The 17783-nt window shown below is 39.9% G+C and overlaps 1 protein-coding gene across 1 annotated transcript in view; it reads left to right on the top strand.

The window, feature by feature from the left end:
* exoc4 (exocyst complex component 4) overlaps positions 1 to 17783 on the top strand; it is a 137975-nt gene that overhangs the window by 19347 nt on the left and 100845 nt on the right. The window contains exons 9-10 of the mRNA XM_011491137.4: positions 16242 to 16387; positions 16741 to 16829. Coding sequence (XP_011489439.1) covers positions 16242 to 16387; positions 16741 to 16829 — 235 coding nt within the window. The remainder of the gene's footprint in view (positions 1 to 16241; positions 16388 to 16740; positions 16830 to 17783) is intronic.

The raw sequence follows: 17783 nt of genomic DNA on the forward strand, positions 1-17783 counted from the left end.
GGCGCGAGTCGAGCCAGATACAGGATCTACAGCCAGGTGTAGGAGCAGGAGCAGAGACGAGGTACACGGTCAGGTACAGAGCAGAGACGAGCCGGAGGCAGGATCCACAGCCAAGTGGAGGAGCAGGAGCAAAGACGAGGTACACGGTCAGGTACAGAGCAGAGGCGAGCCAGAGGGAGGATCCACAGCCAGGTGTCGGAGCAGTAGTAGAGGCGAACCCAAGACGATGTTCATGGTAAGGTACAGGAGCACTCCCACTCCCCAGGAAGGGAGAGGGAAAAGAGGGACAGTACTGCACCAAAGAGAGGGAACTAGATGATGAATAATGATCAAGAATAGAGGAGAGAAGGAGGGTAGTAGTAGATGAGAAAAGAGGACAGAACCCCAGTGCACCATAGTTACCCCAGCTTCAACTTCTAGCAGCCTGCTAAGAACTAATTGTTATAGTTATTAAGTTTTATTTAAACACATTTACATTAAGTTAACTAATCTCAGAATACTAACTAGTCTGATAATAAGCCTGTCCAAAGAGGAACGTTTTCAATCTAAATTTGAATGTAGAAACTGTGTCGGCCTCTCTCACATAAGCTGGTAGCTTATTCCATAAAACAGGGGCTTAGTGGCTAAACGCTCTACTTCCAACTCTACTTTCACTAATTCTAGGAACCACAAGCAGTCCTGCATTTTGGAAGCGAAGTGTTCTATTTGGATGGTAAGGGACAATGAGGTCTTTGATATAGGATGGGGCCATACCATGTAAGGCCTTATAGGTTAACAGGAGGATTTTGAACTTGATTCTGGAATCAACTGGGAGCCAATGGAGTGAAACTAACACAGGAGTGATGTGATATCTTCTCCTAGTTCCTGCTAACAATCTAGCTGCTGCGTTCTGAACAAGCTGGAGACTTTTTAAAGAACTCTTAGGACACGCTGCTTACAAAGAGTTACAGTAATCCAGCCCTAGACATAACAAACACATGGATGAGTTTTTCAGCATCACTCTTAGAAAGTATATTTCTGATCTTAGCAAAATTCCGCAGGTGAAAAAAGGCAGTTCTACACGCCTGAGATATGTGAGCCTTAAATGATAAATCCTGGTCAAATAAAACCCCATGGTTTCTAACTGTGGAATTGGGGGCTATCTGAGCAGACAGAGCATCTCTGAGGTTTTTGGACCTAGTATAATGACCTCAGTTTTTTTCTGGGTTAAAGAGGAGGTAATTAATTGTTATCCAGGTCTTGATGTCTCTGATGCAGGCATTCAGTTTCTGTATATTGTCATTCTGGTCAGGTTTCATGGATAAATACAACTGCATATCATGGGCATAACAATGAAAATTAATGCTGTGTTTCCTGATTATGTTTTCTAGGGGTAGCATATAAAGCATAAACAGGATGGGTCCTAAAACTGAGCCCTGTGGGACTCCGTAGTTAACTCGAGTGCACTGAGAGGAATGTCGGTTTACATTAACGAACTGATACCTATCGAATAAATAGGATTTAAACCGCTGGAGGGCAGATCCTCTGATCCCCATGTCATGCTCTAACCTTTGGAGTAAAATACTGTGGTCGATAGTGTCAAAGGCTGCACTGAGGTCTAACAGGACCAGAATAGAAAGTAGGCCCTTTTCTGAAGCCAATAACAAGTCATTAGAGACTCTACTAGTGCAGTTTCGGTGCTGTGGTGAGGTCTAAACCCCGACTGAAAGTCTTCAAACTGGCTATTGTCCTGTAGGTGGCGGTAAAGCTGCCTAACTACTACAACTCTTTGTAGGATTTTAGAAATAAAAGGGAGGTTTGATATTGGTCTATAGTTGGCCAAGTTGCTAGGATCTAAACTGGGCTTTTTCAGAAGAGGTTTAACAACTGCATATTTAAAAGACTGTGGCACATAACCTGTTTCCAGAGAGGTATTTATCATCGATAATATGGAATCATTAATTGGGGGAAAGGTTTCTTTAAAAAGTCTTGTGGCAATTGAGTCTAACAGACAGGTTGAGGATTTGGAGGACATAATAATTGATGCTATTTCCGCTTGATCCACAGCAGTGAAGCAGTCTAATGTTACAGAGGTTTCTATGGATGCCTTCACTTCTACCACTTCAGCCTGCTCTGGGCTGATAGTAGGAATAACTTGATTCAACTTATGTCTAAAATTTAAGACTTTACTATGGAAAAATGTAAGAAAATTATCAGAGCTGAGAGAAACAGGAATATTTGGTTCTACTGAGCTCTGACTGCGAGTTAATTTAGCAATAGTGCTATAAAAAATCTTGGATCATTTCCATTCTCTGAAATTAAGGTTGAATAGTACTGGGTTCTAGCTCTACGCAGAGCTTTTTTATAATTTAATAGGCTATGTCTCCAGGTATTCAGAGACTGCTCTGAACCGGACCCTGAACCGGTCTTTCCAATGTACGGGTTTCTTGTTTAAGAGAACATGTTTCAGCGTTAAACCACGGTGCTACTCGGTTTTGTCTAACGAACTTAGGTTTCGGGGGGCAACAACATCGAGTGTAGTCCTGAGGGCTTGTAAGGCATCATTTTGGTGTGATGATTGTTTAGTAATTCAGGAAATGGTTGATGTTGTTTTAGGGCTGCATTTGAAAATGTTTTTTCTTATCAAATTAAATCGATTTTTACAAAAAAGATGCGATTAAAGTCATTAAAACCATGGATTGATTTGCCTTCAAATATTAATATTGAACTGGATCCAACTGCAGATTCAATTGAATCCTGACCCTATAAATGTTACTATATACATAAATTAATATTCCACAGACAACTGTCAGTAGTGTAATGACAAAAGGAAGGCAAATGGGAGAAACGACTCAACCATAAAGTGGTAGACCCTGTAGACCAAACAAGTGGTGTCATAGGATGCTGAGACCAAGAGGGCACAGAGATCTGCATCTTTTTGCACTCGAGTACTATTGGTCTCCAAAAGTCATGTGGCCTTAGGTTTGCTAAGGAACAATGCGTAGGGAGCTTCATGACAAGGGTTCTCATTAACCAAACATTAGGGCTGCACGATATGAGGAAAACTTGCAATATGTGAAATTAGCTATCAATATTGCGATGACGAGGTAACTTGCAATACATGAACAAATAGCAAAACAGCCAAAAACATAATTTCCATTTCACTGCAACAGCATAATTTAAGTAAGACTTAACCCTCATCTACATAGGAGGCAAACATCTAACTTAAAAGGGCTCTATCCGATTGGTTAACAACGTGAAGGCGTCCATCTGATTGGTCAAAAGCATAAATGGATTTATTCAATTAGTTAAATACTTCAAGAAAATTTTAGCACATTTAAGGTAATCATTAATTGGAATTTTAACCGTCTTTTGCAATATGGGTATTGCACAGCTTGATATCGTGATAACGATAAATTTGTGATATATTGTGCTGGCCTACCAAGCAGCTACAGCTAGGTGGATGCAGTAAATCATGCTATTAATAGACTCTAGAAGGCATGCTTTCTGGAGTGTCAAATCTCAATTCTTTATCTAGAAATCCTATGAATGTATCTTGGTTTTGCAGTTTCCAGAACAGTAGTTGGCTGGCTGTATTGTACCAAGTGTGACGTTTGGTGGAAGGGGATTGTGGTGGGATGTTGCTCCATAGAAGCTGGATTTGGGACCTGAGTCGCAGGATAAAGAGCTCTTTTGGGTTGAATAAATCAGTGAATTTTGGATAATTCTAAGGAAACTGTTTGGAGAAGGTGCATTTCGGATTAGTGCACCATGCAAGATCCATTAACCCTTGTGCTATTCAAGGCACTTTAACATTGGGTGTGGGGTCATCTGGACCCCACAAGACAGTGCGCTGAACCAAAAGAGTGATTTTGGTGTGAAAGAACTTGACTGGCCAGGATGGAGTTGAGACCTCAACCTGATGGGGGAAAAGTAAAGTGAGGAATGAAAATCAGACCTTCTGTCTGACATCAGTGTCTGAACTCACAAATGCACTTCTGCCAGAATGGTCCAAATATTCCAAAAAACACAGCCATAAACTTTGTGGAAAGTCATCTATGAAGGGTTGAAGCTGTTATAGCTGCAATGGGGGGAGTGCCATGATTTTAGACTCCAAAGACTATGGTAAATGTTAAATGGCGTATACTTATATAACGCTTTACAAAGTGCTTTACAGACACAGTTTCATTCACCCATGTACACACACATTCACACACTGATGAACATTGACGCCAACCTGTAACCACCAGGAGCAATGTGGGGTTCAGCATCTTGTACACTATGAATGGGATGCCAGTTAAGTTCATATATGTGGACATATAGTGAACACAAAAAACTGTCTAGTTACATTGTAAGATCTTCCCTGTTTGTGGTTCAGTGTAAATGTTCCCAAGACAGTCCCCAGAAAATGACCACTGCCATCATGAAGTCACCAGGGGCTCCACTTCCTTCTTGCTCTGTAACGTAACACCATGTAATCGCTCGATTTGAATACTCATTACTGGAAATTAGATTTTGACTTGGGTCACTTAACATTTCTAGAGTGCTTGTATTGGTATGAAGGCCCCTCATTCATTCCGCTCTCCATTTACAATTTTTCTCCCCCCTTGCTTGTTCATTCATCTCTCAATCCTCTTGTATTTCCCTCTCTACTTGCTTCTTTCGCATCATCCCCACTACCCTTGTTTTACAATCTCTCTATTTCCCACTACCTTGTGCATAAGCCTCTTGGTCCTTGTAATTTCCTCCTTAATCTCATTATCTGGCGTTCTTTTTTTTTTTCTTTCACAACTCCCCCACTCCCATTCACCTTCTTCATTTTGCCTACTACATCTTCCAGGGTCGCATATCGGGTGAAATGAGTGAAATTAACTTCCTGCTGCTCCCACAGTAGATACGTTAAATTTTATTGGATACTGAGCCAGTTGTAATCTTAGATCTTCAAACCCAGGAGTAAGCGGAGGCAGACAACACTTGCCAGAGTTATGAAACTTGTTGGAGTTCCTTGCTTCTAATTTACTGGATTGTTTTTCTGTTAAATTGTGACTTACCTCCATAGGGGAAGACACTCCCTCCAAGTAGAGTAAAACCTCGCAGAAGCAAATATCCAGTTAAACAGAAGCAGGCAATGTTTCCTTTGATTCTCATAGAAAATGTCTGATTGCTGGCAAATCTTTTCCACTCTACCAGCTAAATTTTTTGAATCCCCAACTGGCCGTTGCAGTTGATATATTTTACATCTGCAGAAACCATTTGATGGGTGTTTGATCCCCCCCCCCCCCCCCCCCCCCCACTTTCCAAGGTGGAAAAACCACCTTGACCTTTCCACATGACATACCAGTAGACAGATTCAAGAGTTGACAGAAACATAGGGTGCACCCAGTTACAAGGCTTTGGCTTGGAAATGCCGTTCATCAGTCTGTGACTGAAGCTGCGGGTAAACAAGCTTTTGAAAGTCCGGATTCATGTAAGGGTTCTAAGCCATCTCAGAAATGCTCAAGATGCTTCTGTGTATTGCTCATTTTCGGGGTGGGGGGATTGATTCCAGGCAAAGGAAAATGGGATGGTAATCAGTTGTATTGATGCACAGAGTAGCGTTTTGTTGCCACTTCACCATTTTTCAAGTGGCTTTCAGTGGAACCCGTGCAAAAGCATGATTGTTTACAACATCAGTGAATATACATGCACACACCTCCACATTCCCCTGCTACTCTTTTTAGATTTATCTAGTTAAAGTCCTTATTTACTATTCAAATAAAAAAGGCTTGAATGCGGATGTTTCAATATTTGTTTTTAGCCTTAAAAGAATGAAAGCATCTCTAACTTAAGGCATTTAACGATGTTAAACGGACTATTTTAATTGGATAATCTCCCATTTAAAACGTTTGTGAGAAAATGCACACGTTTTTATAGAAATAGTGAAAGATGTCACAATAAGTTATCAGATAATTGGATAACCTAGTTCATATAAGATCACACTGGACACATTTTTGGATGTCTGCTTAATTAAGACCACCCAATGTAAGTCCTACGATCTATATTCAGCAAAGGGTGTCTGTGTCCATCACCTTCTCACCTTATCTGCGCTTTGGTAATTAGCTTGCCATTTACGCTTTCTGCAAGATTTTGATTTGCCATGTAACTTCCTGCCACGTCCATTTTCAACTCCAAGTGTGTGAGCAGGGTGCAGATCACACTTTTAATGAGGGGCTTTTTATTTGCAGGCATAGGACTGTATTTGGAGGGGAAAATGGTTGATAGCTGTTGACTCTATAGCTTTAAGAAGTCACTCGGGGATTAAAGTTTGCAAAACTGGAACTGAAGTTGTATACCAAGCTTTAATGAAGATCTAAAAATGGGAAAAAATAAGACACGGATAAACTTTTTTTTTATCCCACCATTGCTATCTTTTTTCAGTCTCGTCTGATTTAACTGTGGATGCCATATATAAAACTGCATGGGTTTGTGCCAGAATGACTGCTTTAGTGGATTTGGAATCATTTCAAAATCGACTTTAAGTACAGAATGGCTATTTACAGATTGTTCTGATTGTCTGGCACCAGATGGCTCATGCACCTGTTTTCTTAACTAAAAATCTAGCATAACACGTTCCATTTATGCTTGCATGTTTGCTGTGTTGCTCACATATACGAAAATGTTAGTTTTTTATACCTGTATTAGGAATTCTGTTTGAATGCCTGCTTTTACGGACTACTTTGATAAGTTGACATTGACTGGCTTAACCTCATTCTGCTTGATGGACAGATGATTTAACTAACTGACTTCTGATAACCAAAAACTGTGTGTTATGTAAATGTGTTTTTTTAACATGTTCTTGTGGCATTTTTCTCATGATGGAGGACAAATATAAAGAAAACTAAGCTTAAAACTGCATTTCTAAGTATTTCTATATTTAAATAGTTGTGAATTAGGAGCAAATTAAAAAATGCTGTTTGAAAAAGCTTGTAGCTGTGACATAGGTGCTACAGAGCTGGCATCTGGTGCAAAATTGTACGGCTGGGTAGCTCCAAAATTGCTTGCCATTTTTGTTGCACCAGTAATGTTAGGTTGGGGATGTACGGGGCCATAAGCTAGCAGGAGAGCGTGTAAACAGATTGATGATGGGAAATGTTGGCAGGGTTACACCGTGCCAACGGACACAGCTTAGCAGTGATTCCAAGGACGTACTGCTGCTCTTTCATAGAAAACGACCGTTTTTAAAAATTTGGCTTAAAACAGCATAACCATAATTAAAAGACCACTGTGAACGTTTAGATATAGATTATCAGAGTAGGACTTGGAGGTTTTTGTTCAAAGTAGCCTGAAAATCCATTGATGGGGGAAGAAAAACCTTTTTCGCACACTTTAAAAGCATAAACACTGCTAATGTAGCTCAACGTTTAAATCCTTGACTCACCTCTTGACATATTGGTGGAGTACAATGAAGTCAGTGATGTCGATTGTCTTGTAAGCTCTATCCTTTTTCAGCTCTGCCTCTTTCTTCAACCAGACTTTCGCATTGATAGCCTTTATACCTACTTATACTGATCAGTACTGTACATCTTATTATGCAGTGTTGTGCACAGTTTTGTGTTTAGGCAAGGCAAGGCAAGGCAAGGCAAGTTTATTTGTAAAGCACAATTCGTACACAAAGTAATTCAAGGTGCTTCACAAAACAGAAAAATGCATTAAAATCACAATACATCATAGAAATAATCAACGTAAAATTTACTTTAAAAGAAAAGAAAAAAAAATAATAATTGAAAATTGATTTAAAAATAAAGGAAGGAAAGGAAAGAAAAGTGCAGATAGGACCTTTCAGTCATATACACGGCTAAACAGAAATGTTTTAAGTCTAGATTTGAACATGAACACAGAAGAGGCCTGTCTTACGACTTCAGGGAGGCTGTTCCAGATTTTAGCTGCAGAATATTGAAACGCTGATTCCCCTTGTTTAGTTCTGACTCTGGGAATCAACAGGAGGCCGGCCCCTGAGGTCCTCAGAGTACGAGATGGTTCATATGGCACTAACATGTCAGAGATGTACTTTGGTGCTCGGCCATGGAGAGACTTGTACACAAGCAGAGCTGCTTTGAAGTCTATTCTTTCAGGTACAGGGAGCCAGTGCAGAGACCTGAGCACAGGACTAATGTGATCATACTTCTTGGTTCTGGTCAGGACTCGAGCAACAGCATTCTGGATGTACTGAAGCTGTTTTACAGCTCGTTTGGAGAGGCCGGTGAGCAGGCCGTTACAGTAGTCTAACCCAGTGTTTTTCAACCTTTTTTGAGCCACGGCACACTTTAACCTTGAAAAAAATCCTGCGGCACACCAGCATCCCAAAAAAAAACAAAAACAGAAATTCATGGTCTGTATTGATCGACAGCCGCCCCCCCCCCCCCCCCCCCCCCCCCCCCCCCAGCCCGCAATCTCACGTGCATTTTTGTGATAATTGTGGCCGGAAAAGCAGGAAGTTGCGGCTGTTTTTTCTAAGAGATGAAATGAAAGTTAAATTAGAAAATTTAGAAACTGTTTGTTTGTTGTGGTTTCAAGGCGTTTCTCAAGGACAACTCATCGTGCGCTGGGACACTGGCCCTTTAAGCCAATGCATCATGGGAGATGTAGTGTGAAAACTGCCGAAAACTTGCAGAAAGACTCGCGTCTCTGAGCTTCATTGTATTGTCCACTTGTTCTACGGTCTGACAACGGACTCTGTGGAAAGCTACACCGCTAAAGAAGAGCTTTAGCTGGTATTTTTGTTAGAACAGAGCGACTTTATCAGCAGAATTAAGAACAAGGAAGTGAAGACTTTAACCACTTCTGATTGGTCAGACTGATGACATGTGATTAAGCCTTCAAGAATGATTGGTGGAGACAGTTAAAGGGGCGGGACTATTCCGCAAACTGTCATAGCTGCAGGCAAATCGCGGTAACATCATTCTTATCAAAATGTCTTTAATAGAATTAAATAAACACAAAGAAAAAGTAATTTTAAGATCTTTTATATTCCTAACTACTCAGTGTTTTATCAGGGCCAGTTTGGATGAACAAAGAGCTGATTTCCTGGAGATGGGAAATGTTTTTAGATCAGTTAATGATTAATGAGGGCAATTTCCCACGGCACACTTGACCATCTCCCACGGCACACTAGTGTGCCGCGGCACACTGGTTGAAAAACACTGGTCTAACCTACTGGAGACAAATGCATGAATAAGTATCTCCAGGTCTGGCTTTGACACTATGTTTTTGATTTTGGCAATGTTTTTCAGATGATAAAATGCCGCTGATGTTACTGACTTGATATGGCTGTTAAAGTTCAGGTCAGAGTCCATGATTACCCCTAGATTTCTGACTTGATTTGAGGGTTTTAGAGACAGAGAATGAAGGTAGCTGCTGACACTTTTTCTTTGTTTCTGTGGGCCAAAAATAATAACTTCGGTCTTGTTTGAGTTTAGCTGGAGAAAGTTGTTCTGCATCCACGCACTGATCTGTTGGAGGCAGTGGCTGAGTGAATCCACCGGCCCATATTCACCTGTTGTCAGTGACACATAGATCTGAGTATCATCTGCATAGTTGTGATAAAATATGTTATTACTGCGTATTAACTGCCCTAGTGGCAGCATGTAGAGGTTGAACAGAAGGGGTCCCAGGATCGATCCCTGGGGCACACCACAAGTCAAGGCCATGTAGTCTAAGACACAATTCCTAATTTCAACAAAATCTTTCCTGTCTTCCAGATATGACTTGAGCCAACTTAGATCAGTGGGTTGGCATCAGATCCAGAGATGCCAACCCAGTCTTGGAGTCTGTGCAAAAGGATCCCATGATCAACAGTATCAAAGGCAGCACTCAGGTCTAGCAGGATTAAGACAGTGACTTTGCCATCATCAGTGTTCAGGCGGATGTCGTTGGTTACCTTGATAAGAGCAGTTTCTGTGCTATGATGGGGTCTAAAACCTGACTGGAAAACATCAAATTATTTGTTTAATAAGAGAAAATCAGTGAGCTGTTGGTAGACAACTTTTTCAAGGACTTTTCCTAAAAATGGCAGATTAGAGATAGGTCTGTAATTATTCAGTACAGTGGGATCAAGACCGCTTTTCTTCAGGAGAGGTTTAATGACTGCAGTTTTTAAGGCCTCTGGAAATATTCCAGATTGAAGAGACATGTTCACTATTTGAGTAATTGATGGCAACACACTGTTCAGGACAGACTTTAGAAATCTAGTGGGTAACACATCAAGGCAGCATGTAGACGAGCTCAGACGGGTGATGGTCTCTTGGACAGTTTGGTCAGTGACAGGCACAAAGTGAGTCAGCTTAGAGTGAGTAGGTGGCCGTTCGATAGTTATGTGTTGTGGAGTTGATGGCTTTTCTAATGCCCTGAACCTTGTCATTAAAAAATACAGCAAACTCATTACATTTAGGTGTGCAAACCAGTTCTATTGGTAGCTGGGTTGGAGGGTTAGTTAATCTGTTTACTGTTGTGAACAGGACACGAGAGTTGCTGCTGCAACTTCCAATGATTTCAGAGAAGTACCTTTCCCTTGTTCTGCATAAGATCTGGTTGTAAGCGTACAACTCCCCCTTATACATTTCATAATGAACCTGGAGTTTTGACTTGCGCCACTTTCGCTCAGCTCTGCGGCACTGTTGTTTCTGTGCCCTGACTAGATCATCGTTCCTCCAGGGAGCTTTCTGTCTATGTTTTCTCAATTTAACCTTCATAGGGGCAATGGCATCCAGAACATTCAAGATGCTAGAAGTAACAGAATTCAGCATTTCATCAACATTGGCACCAGAGGCGTTTTCAGGGTTAATCATTTCTACAAACTGTGCCCTAGTGCTCTCATTTATTTGTCTCCTTTGGACAACTGCAGGGCCTGGCGGTGGTTTCGGAGCAACAGTCAGGTCAAAGAATACACAGAAATGATCAGAGAGGGCGACATCAACCACACTGACATTGTAAATATTAACCCCCTTTGTGATGAGCAGGTCCAGAGTGTGCCCTCTGCTGTGGGTGGGGCAACTTACATGCTGAATTAGATCAAAGGTTTCAAGGACAGCATTGAGCTCTTTTGCATTTCTGTCATTGACATTATCAACATGAACATTAAAATCACCTGTAATGACTAGACCATCAAAGTCTGTGCACACAACTGAGAGCATTTCAGTGAAATCATCAATGAAACTTTGGCTGTGCTGAGGAGGTTTGTACATGACTATGCAGAGTAAGGGAGGAGTTAGTTTTAACTCAATCTTAAAGGACACATACTCAAATGATGAAAACACACCAAATGATAGTCTGCGGGTTGCAATATTATCTCTAAACAGTGCAGAAACGCCTCCACCCTTTTTATTTTCTCGTATTTCCGATACATGTTTGTAGTTGGGGGGAGTTGATTCGACTAGAACTATGTTTCCTGTGTTTTTGTCAAGCCATGTTTCAGTTAAAAACATAAAATCAAGATTAAAAGAAGAGATAAGATTATTGATTAAAAATGATTTGTTGCATAAAGATCTGACATTGAGTGCAGCAAGTTTGAGATTAGTTTCCTTGGGACTGGTCAAAACCTTCTTGCAAGGGATATCAACTAGATTTCTTTGATTGGACAGTCTAACTGCCCTTTTTTGAATTCTACGTGGTGCAACTACAGGTATAGCACCAGAAGGAAGCTGTTCATCACAGGGCCCCAGTTTGACATAACCTTTCCTAGGACACTGGGGGCCCGTTTCATCCTAGCTTTGTGTTTATTATATGTTTGGATGGTTGAAGTTTAAAAACCATTGGAAATGGCGCACTATTCGGACACCACTATAGTATTCTCCTTGTAACGCAATGACAAATGCATATATATATTCACAAAAAGTGTTGGACAATGCAAGGATACGGGGATTCACTGAACATGCAGGCAAATCTTCCTTCCTTCTGTCAACAAGATAGCCTTCACATGTTTGACTGTGTGCAGCCAGCTCCAGGTGGGAGCCCCCACTGTTCTGCAAGGGTTCAGTGTTGAGAGCGGCTGTGGCTGAGGCACTGTCAGAACTCATGAAGGTTATTGAAGTTACTGGAGCAAAATCGATAGAGGATGTATACAGAACCCTCTGTCTGACGGCCAAGGACACTTCAGGCTTTAAACTTTAAGCCAGCAGTCGAGGATATCAGTCAATATGTTTTGTGACAGTGTGCTTGCCAAAGGACTTAGAGGGAAAACGGCTGATTTTAATAAAATTCTGAGAAAGGAAGAAAGCTGATTTGTTCCAAACTATTTGTAAGATGACTTTATTAAGCAGAAAAGGGAGAAATAAATTGATATTTAAGTTGAAATTGTACTTCAAAGTTTATCCAGTGTCAAGTGCTCACCTGCAGAGCTTTTTCCTAATTGCTTTGATTGTTTAGCTGCTGCACACTAATGGAGAGGATGGAGGATGGAGGATGGGAAAACACTTCTTCCAAAAATAAAGTGTGACATCTGAACATTTTAGCAAGCACAGGCTAGATGGAGGTTCTGGTAATGAACAGCAAAGGTAGGCTTCCATTAACCCTTTTCCCTAGTTAGTCTACCTTGGCATTCAACCCAATCGACCAATTTACCAACCCATTCCTCTGCAGAATTGACTTTAATATTTGCCAGCGGAGGTGGTCTTTTTAAGGTGGAGTGTTGTGGATTCAGTTTTTTTAGAATTCAGTCAAACACACTTTAACTTTTAATGCTTAATCATTATAAATATTTTTCCATGTCCCTCAAAATTAGAGACCTCCATTTCTTTCCTACTGTATTTAACAACCTTTATTTTTAATCATTCTATTTTGCTATAGCTTACTTTTTATGGCCTTTTGGTGAAATTCACCATAGAGTTAAAAAATAACTAACGAATGTAACTTGAAGCTAACTGGAGGCTATCCTTTCCTGCTTTAGTCATTTGAAGTGGAGAGGAAATTTGGAAAGACAAAGTAGAGTTTGTCGTCTGTCTGTTGCTGGCTTAGCAGATAGGAAATAAAGATTATTTTAATTGTGCCTGTCCCTTCATTCCCACACTACTTGCATCAGATCTTATCAGTTCTCCAGGATTTTTCTAAATTAAAAGCTGCATCCATTTGGAACTGGGCTTTGGGGCCAATTCCTAATGACTATTGTGGACTATTTGTTTTGTTTTCTTCTGTATCTGAACTCTGAGCATTTAATCTTGCTCAAAATGCAGCCACAATAGAAGGTCTTTGTCTTGACATCCATTTAGTGATGATCACTCAACACCCTTTCAATGACCTTCTTTATTTAACACTACCTGCATTCTTGCCTTTGTATTTTAGTTTGTCTGTTGTTGAAACGATCTCTCTTTGCTGTGTGAAAACTGTCCATCTTGTTATATCTAGAGTTCCTTCTATGTACATCGTCTGAACATGTAGATACTCTAGTTGATGGTTGTTTTTTGTGACTCTTTGTGCTTTAAGCAACCAAATTTCAGGATAAAAGTCCTTCAAAGAGGACCAAAACTGTATTTCTTCTTGATGCTTGATGAATCGATGCTGAACCAACGATCAGTCAAGCAAAAGAAACTTATTAAAAATCATTAAATTAAAAAGATATCCAGGTTCAAATAAACATTTATCATTTTGATAAAGACTGACTAATTGTGTTTAATTATTAATTTTCGGAAGGTTAGTGAGCAACCTTTGATTTGTTATAGTTCTCAAACACACTTTTTGTTATGTTCCAAAGATCATTATAGTTCCTTTTTCCAGGACCATTTCCAGCTAATATAATTGACTTGACAAATAAAACTACAAGCTTAAAAACCCCCCCACATGTTTTCATTTTATTTTGTTTGTAATTTATTCTCCTTAATGTTTCTCTGGGGAGTTGTTTCGGCTATGACCCCGCCCCCCCCCGGGGAAAACCCAGGATACGCTGGACAGGCTGCGTCTCTCAGCTGGCCTGGGAACACCTCTGGATTCCCAGGAGGAGGTGGAGGAAGTGGCCGGGGAGAGGACAGTCTGGGCACCTTTGCTTCAACTGCGGCCCCCCGTGACCCGGCCCCAGATGAGCAAATGAGTAATGGATGGAATCCTTTCTTGTAATAATCTCCATACTGCATGGTCGGAATAAAAAAATCTACAATTAGAGAAGAAACCTTCTTGCTAAAGCTGCGCTAAAAAAAATCTGTTCCTCACTGGCTTTGTAATAAAAAATCATTGTTTGGAGCAATGAAACAACATTGTGATGGATGCTCAAATAACTGGATCTTTGTCACACAGTTTGTCTGTGCATAAGAGGAAGAGAGGTAGAAGGTTGGCTAACTGATTTGCACACATAATGGGAAGTTCAAAGCCAGAAATCAATGAAGGAGACCATTTTACACGCATTATCACCTTATTTAGTGTTTGTTCCTTATTATGTTCTTAGTCAGTCTTCCTTTCTTATTAGATTTTATTTATTCTTTAGATTTTTAGTGTCCACTTCTAATTCTTCAGCATTGCTGCCCCTCATCCCTTTCTGGCTCTATCTTTCTCCCTGTCCAAGCAGTCCTTTTAATTGCTTCCAAAGTTCACCCCGTCTCTCGGCTAATGCAATTTAGGAAGGGTCGGAACCCCTTCATCAGCCCAGCCCTTGAATTTCATTAGGTCTACTTGGGTGTTAGCTTGCGAGCAAGTGAGGTTTTTGCTCCATCAGCTCATCATTAGTAATTAATACACTGATAGGATTAGCTGCAGCATGAAGCCTGCGGCATGTCGCATCTCCGGTGTTGTGAGTTACAGAGGGTGTGTGATGGAGTGAATTGAAATAATGAGATTATGTATGTGTGGTGGAACACTTTGGTCTGACCTGCATGATTTCGACAAGTTTGTAAATTTGACATAACTTACAACTACATTTGATCCCAAGTTATCTTTATACTTTAGCATTTTTTTGACCATATCGATCAGATTTTAACCCATACAGGTTTTCTTTTTAAATCAAATCAAATCAAATCAAATCAACCTTTATTTATATAGCACGTTTACAACAATACATGTCACTCAAAGTGCTGTGCATAAAAACAATAAAATTTAAAAACAAGATGACAAGACAAACAGTGCCGACAACCCCCCCCCCCCCCCCCCCCCCCCCAAACACACACAGACACACACCATAATAAAAAGGTGATAAAATGATGGAATGTACAGACATTCCATTTTATTTGTAAATTTGAACCTATGGACAGCCTTACTGTCATGCAAAGGCGTTCCCATTTATGATGTGGTTTGCATTAATTGCATCATCATGGTTGGGAAGGCCCTCCATCTGCTCAGGCATTACTCCTCTCCCATCCTGGGCTGACCCACACTGTGCCTCAGATTTAGACACACGGGGGCTAAATGGCTCTGTTAAATTATGAAGCTGTTAGAAATGAGTGGCTATTTTGGAACATATGTATGTGCACCGTGAGGAATGAAGAGGGAGAAGGAAAGGCATAGATGAACTGGCGTACAGCGAAGAAGAAGAAAAAAAAAGAAATGTGACAAAATGAGAAATGGAGCCCAAAAGAGATTTTGAAAAATGAGAGCAAATGAAAGCAACAGAAAGAATGTAGAGATATAATGATATAGTGGAGGAAGTGAACTTTTTCTGTCTGACCAGACTTTCAGTGTGCTTATTCCAGACTATTGTTAGACGTTGATAAGACTTTTATGAAGCATGATGGATTTCACCATGGATCATGCAGATGGATCAGACAACTGGAAGACAAGATTTTTATGGAAATCATTAAAATGCTCCTTTTTATGTCAGTCATTTTTCTTTTTCAGATTAAGATTTTTTTTAAGAATTTGTAATGCATTTTTAAGAGTGTTTGTGCAAAACATAGGTGTAAAAAGATTATTTTTTTTAAATTTGTTTCCTTTTTTAAATTCACTAAAAAGTTTAAGCACTTAAGTGTAGAAATGTGTTAATTTTGTGCAGGCTGATAAAAAATCTGCAGTTTTTTTTATTTTAATCCACAAAACTTTGTGGAATTTTTATCATTAAAAAAAATTTTTGTTTGTTTTTTTAAAGTTCCGCTGATACCTTTTTCACCTATCAACCTGGCTTTTCTGTCTGTTGATGTTTTTGTTCATTTTTTTTTCTGTAGAAAGTACATAAAGAAAATCACTGAAAAGAATACAAAGCCATATATTCTGTCTTACAGACATTGTTCTGTCGAAATAAATGCCAAATTCTGTTTTCATGGTTGTGTCTCTGCTTTGTTGTTTTTAACAACATGATTGATGTCTGTGTCGTACAGGTTCTGCTCATGGAGTACCTGGACGTGAAGAACAGCCGCAGTGCCACAGAGCCGTCCGCTCAGCTCTCCTACGCCAGCACTGGCAGTGAGTTTGCTGCATTCTTTGCCAAGAAAAGACCACAGCGTGCCAAGCAGTCTCTGTTCAAGTAAGAATCACACTTTGTTAAATGGATTATTTTTAGAGGAGAAACAAGTACAAAGAACAGACTGTATAAGAAAAAAGACTAACTATAAGCACAACATTTATTTTATGACTTTCCAATGTTATGACCAAAGGTATATTTTGATTTCTTTCTTTTATAATAAGGACTTCTATCATTTTGAAGCCTCTTGTCTTAAATAATGAGGGCTCTTTTTGATTTTTCAAGGCCAATGTGTTTTGTCTCGAGAGCTCTGAAATGGAAAACAATCCAACAAAGAAGTTCTGAAATGGATTTTGGTGCATCTTCAAGTTTAAATGTTGTTTTCCAGTTTTGTTTCAACCTTTTGTTCCCTGCAGGTTTGAGTCATCTTCCCATGCCATCAGCATGAGTGCGTACCTCAGAGAGCAGAGGCGAGAACTCTACAGCAAAAGTGGAGAATTGCAAGGTAAGGAGGCAGACGGGGGTTTAATTTGGCTGTGGAGACACAAGATAAAGGGTTTGAGAGGCTAATGGCTGAAACAAGGACACATGGATAGATAACAAGAAGGAAATGACAGTAGGAGGGGGAAAAAAAGAGTAGAAATGGGCACAAAAGTTATGAATTGGATAGGTGAAAGATACTGGAGAGATACTAATCAGTATACTATATCCAGAGGTAGAGATCGGAGGAGTTGAGTCAAAGAGGAAAGGATGAAGGTTATGGCTACACTACTGAACTATATGTGGCAGTATGAATAGAGATCAATAGGGGAGGGTAAAAACACTCCAAACATTGGAGATAAATGTGTAAACTGAAGTGAAAAGGTGCAGATATGAAGATTGAAAGGTGAAGTTTTTTTTGGGTCATTTGGATGTGAGGAAGCAGATGAAAAGATGGAGGGAAGAGAATTAGAGAAAGGTGAATGTGGAGACTGAAAGAGCATTTCACAGTTCAAGAATGTTTGCCTGTGAACCTAAAAAAGCAGACCTTTTTTTCTTAAGACAGCAAATCATGTAAGTTCCTTTGAAAATAAAATGCACTCTGTCTCTGTTGAATCGATTCTGGAAATTACTGGTGATACCAAGCCCTACTCTTTTGTTGTATGCTGATGTTTAAAACAAAAATGTCAACATTAATTATTTCTGCTTACAGCTTTTCATTACTTTCAATTTGTGATTACAACTAGCACTAAAAAGTTAGCCCTCCTTGAACTTTAGTTCTTCGCTCTTCTACTTTGGTCCAAGAGCAACTAAGTTTGCTTTTGTCCACCCTGCTTCCACAGCTTGGTTTTGTGTTTGCAAAATAATTAACGCTTGAATGTTTGAGGATTTTTTTCCCCCCAAATGTTAGGCATTAGTAAAGACCACATGATTTTATTTTATTTACTTGTTTTTCTTTAAAGTCGCAACTGGAACTAAA

This window comes from Oryzias latipes, chromosome 23 (assembly GCF_053564925.1).
Source record: "Oryzias latipes strain Hd-rR chromosome 23, Olatipes_Hd-rR_3.1".
NCBI lineage: Eukaryota > Metazoa > Chordata > Actinopteri > Beloniformes > Adrianichthyidae > Oryzias > Oryzias latipes.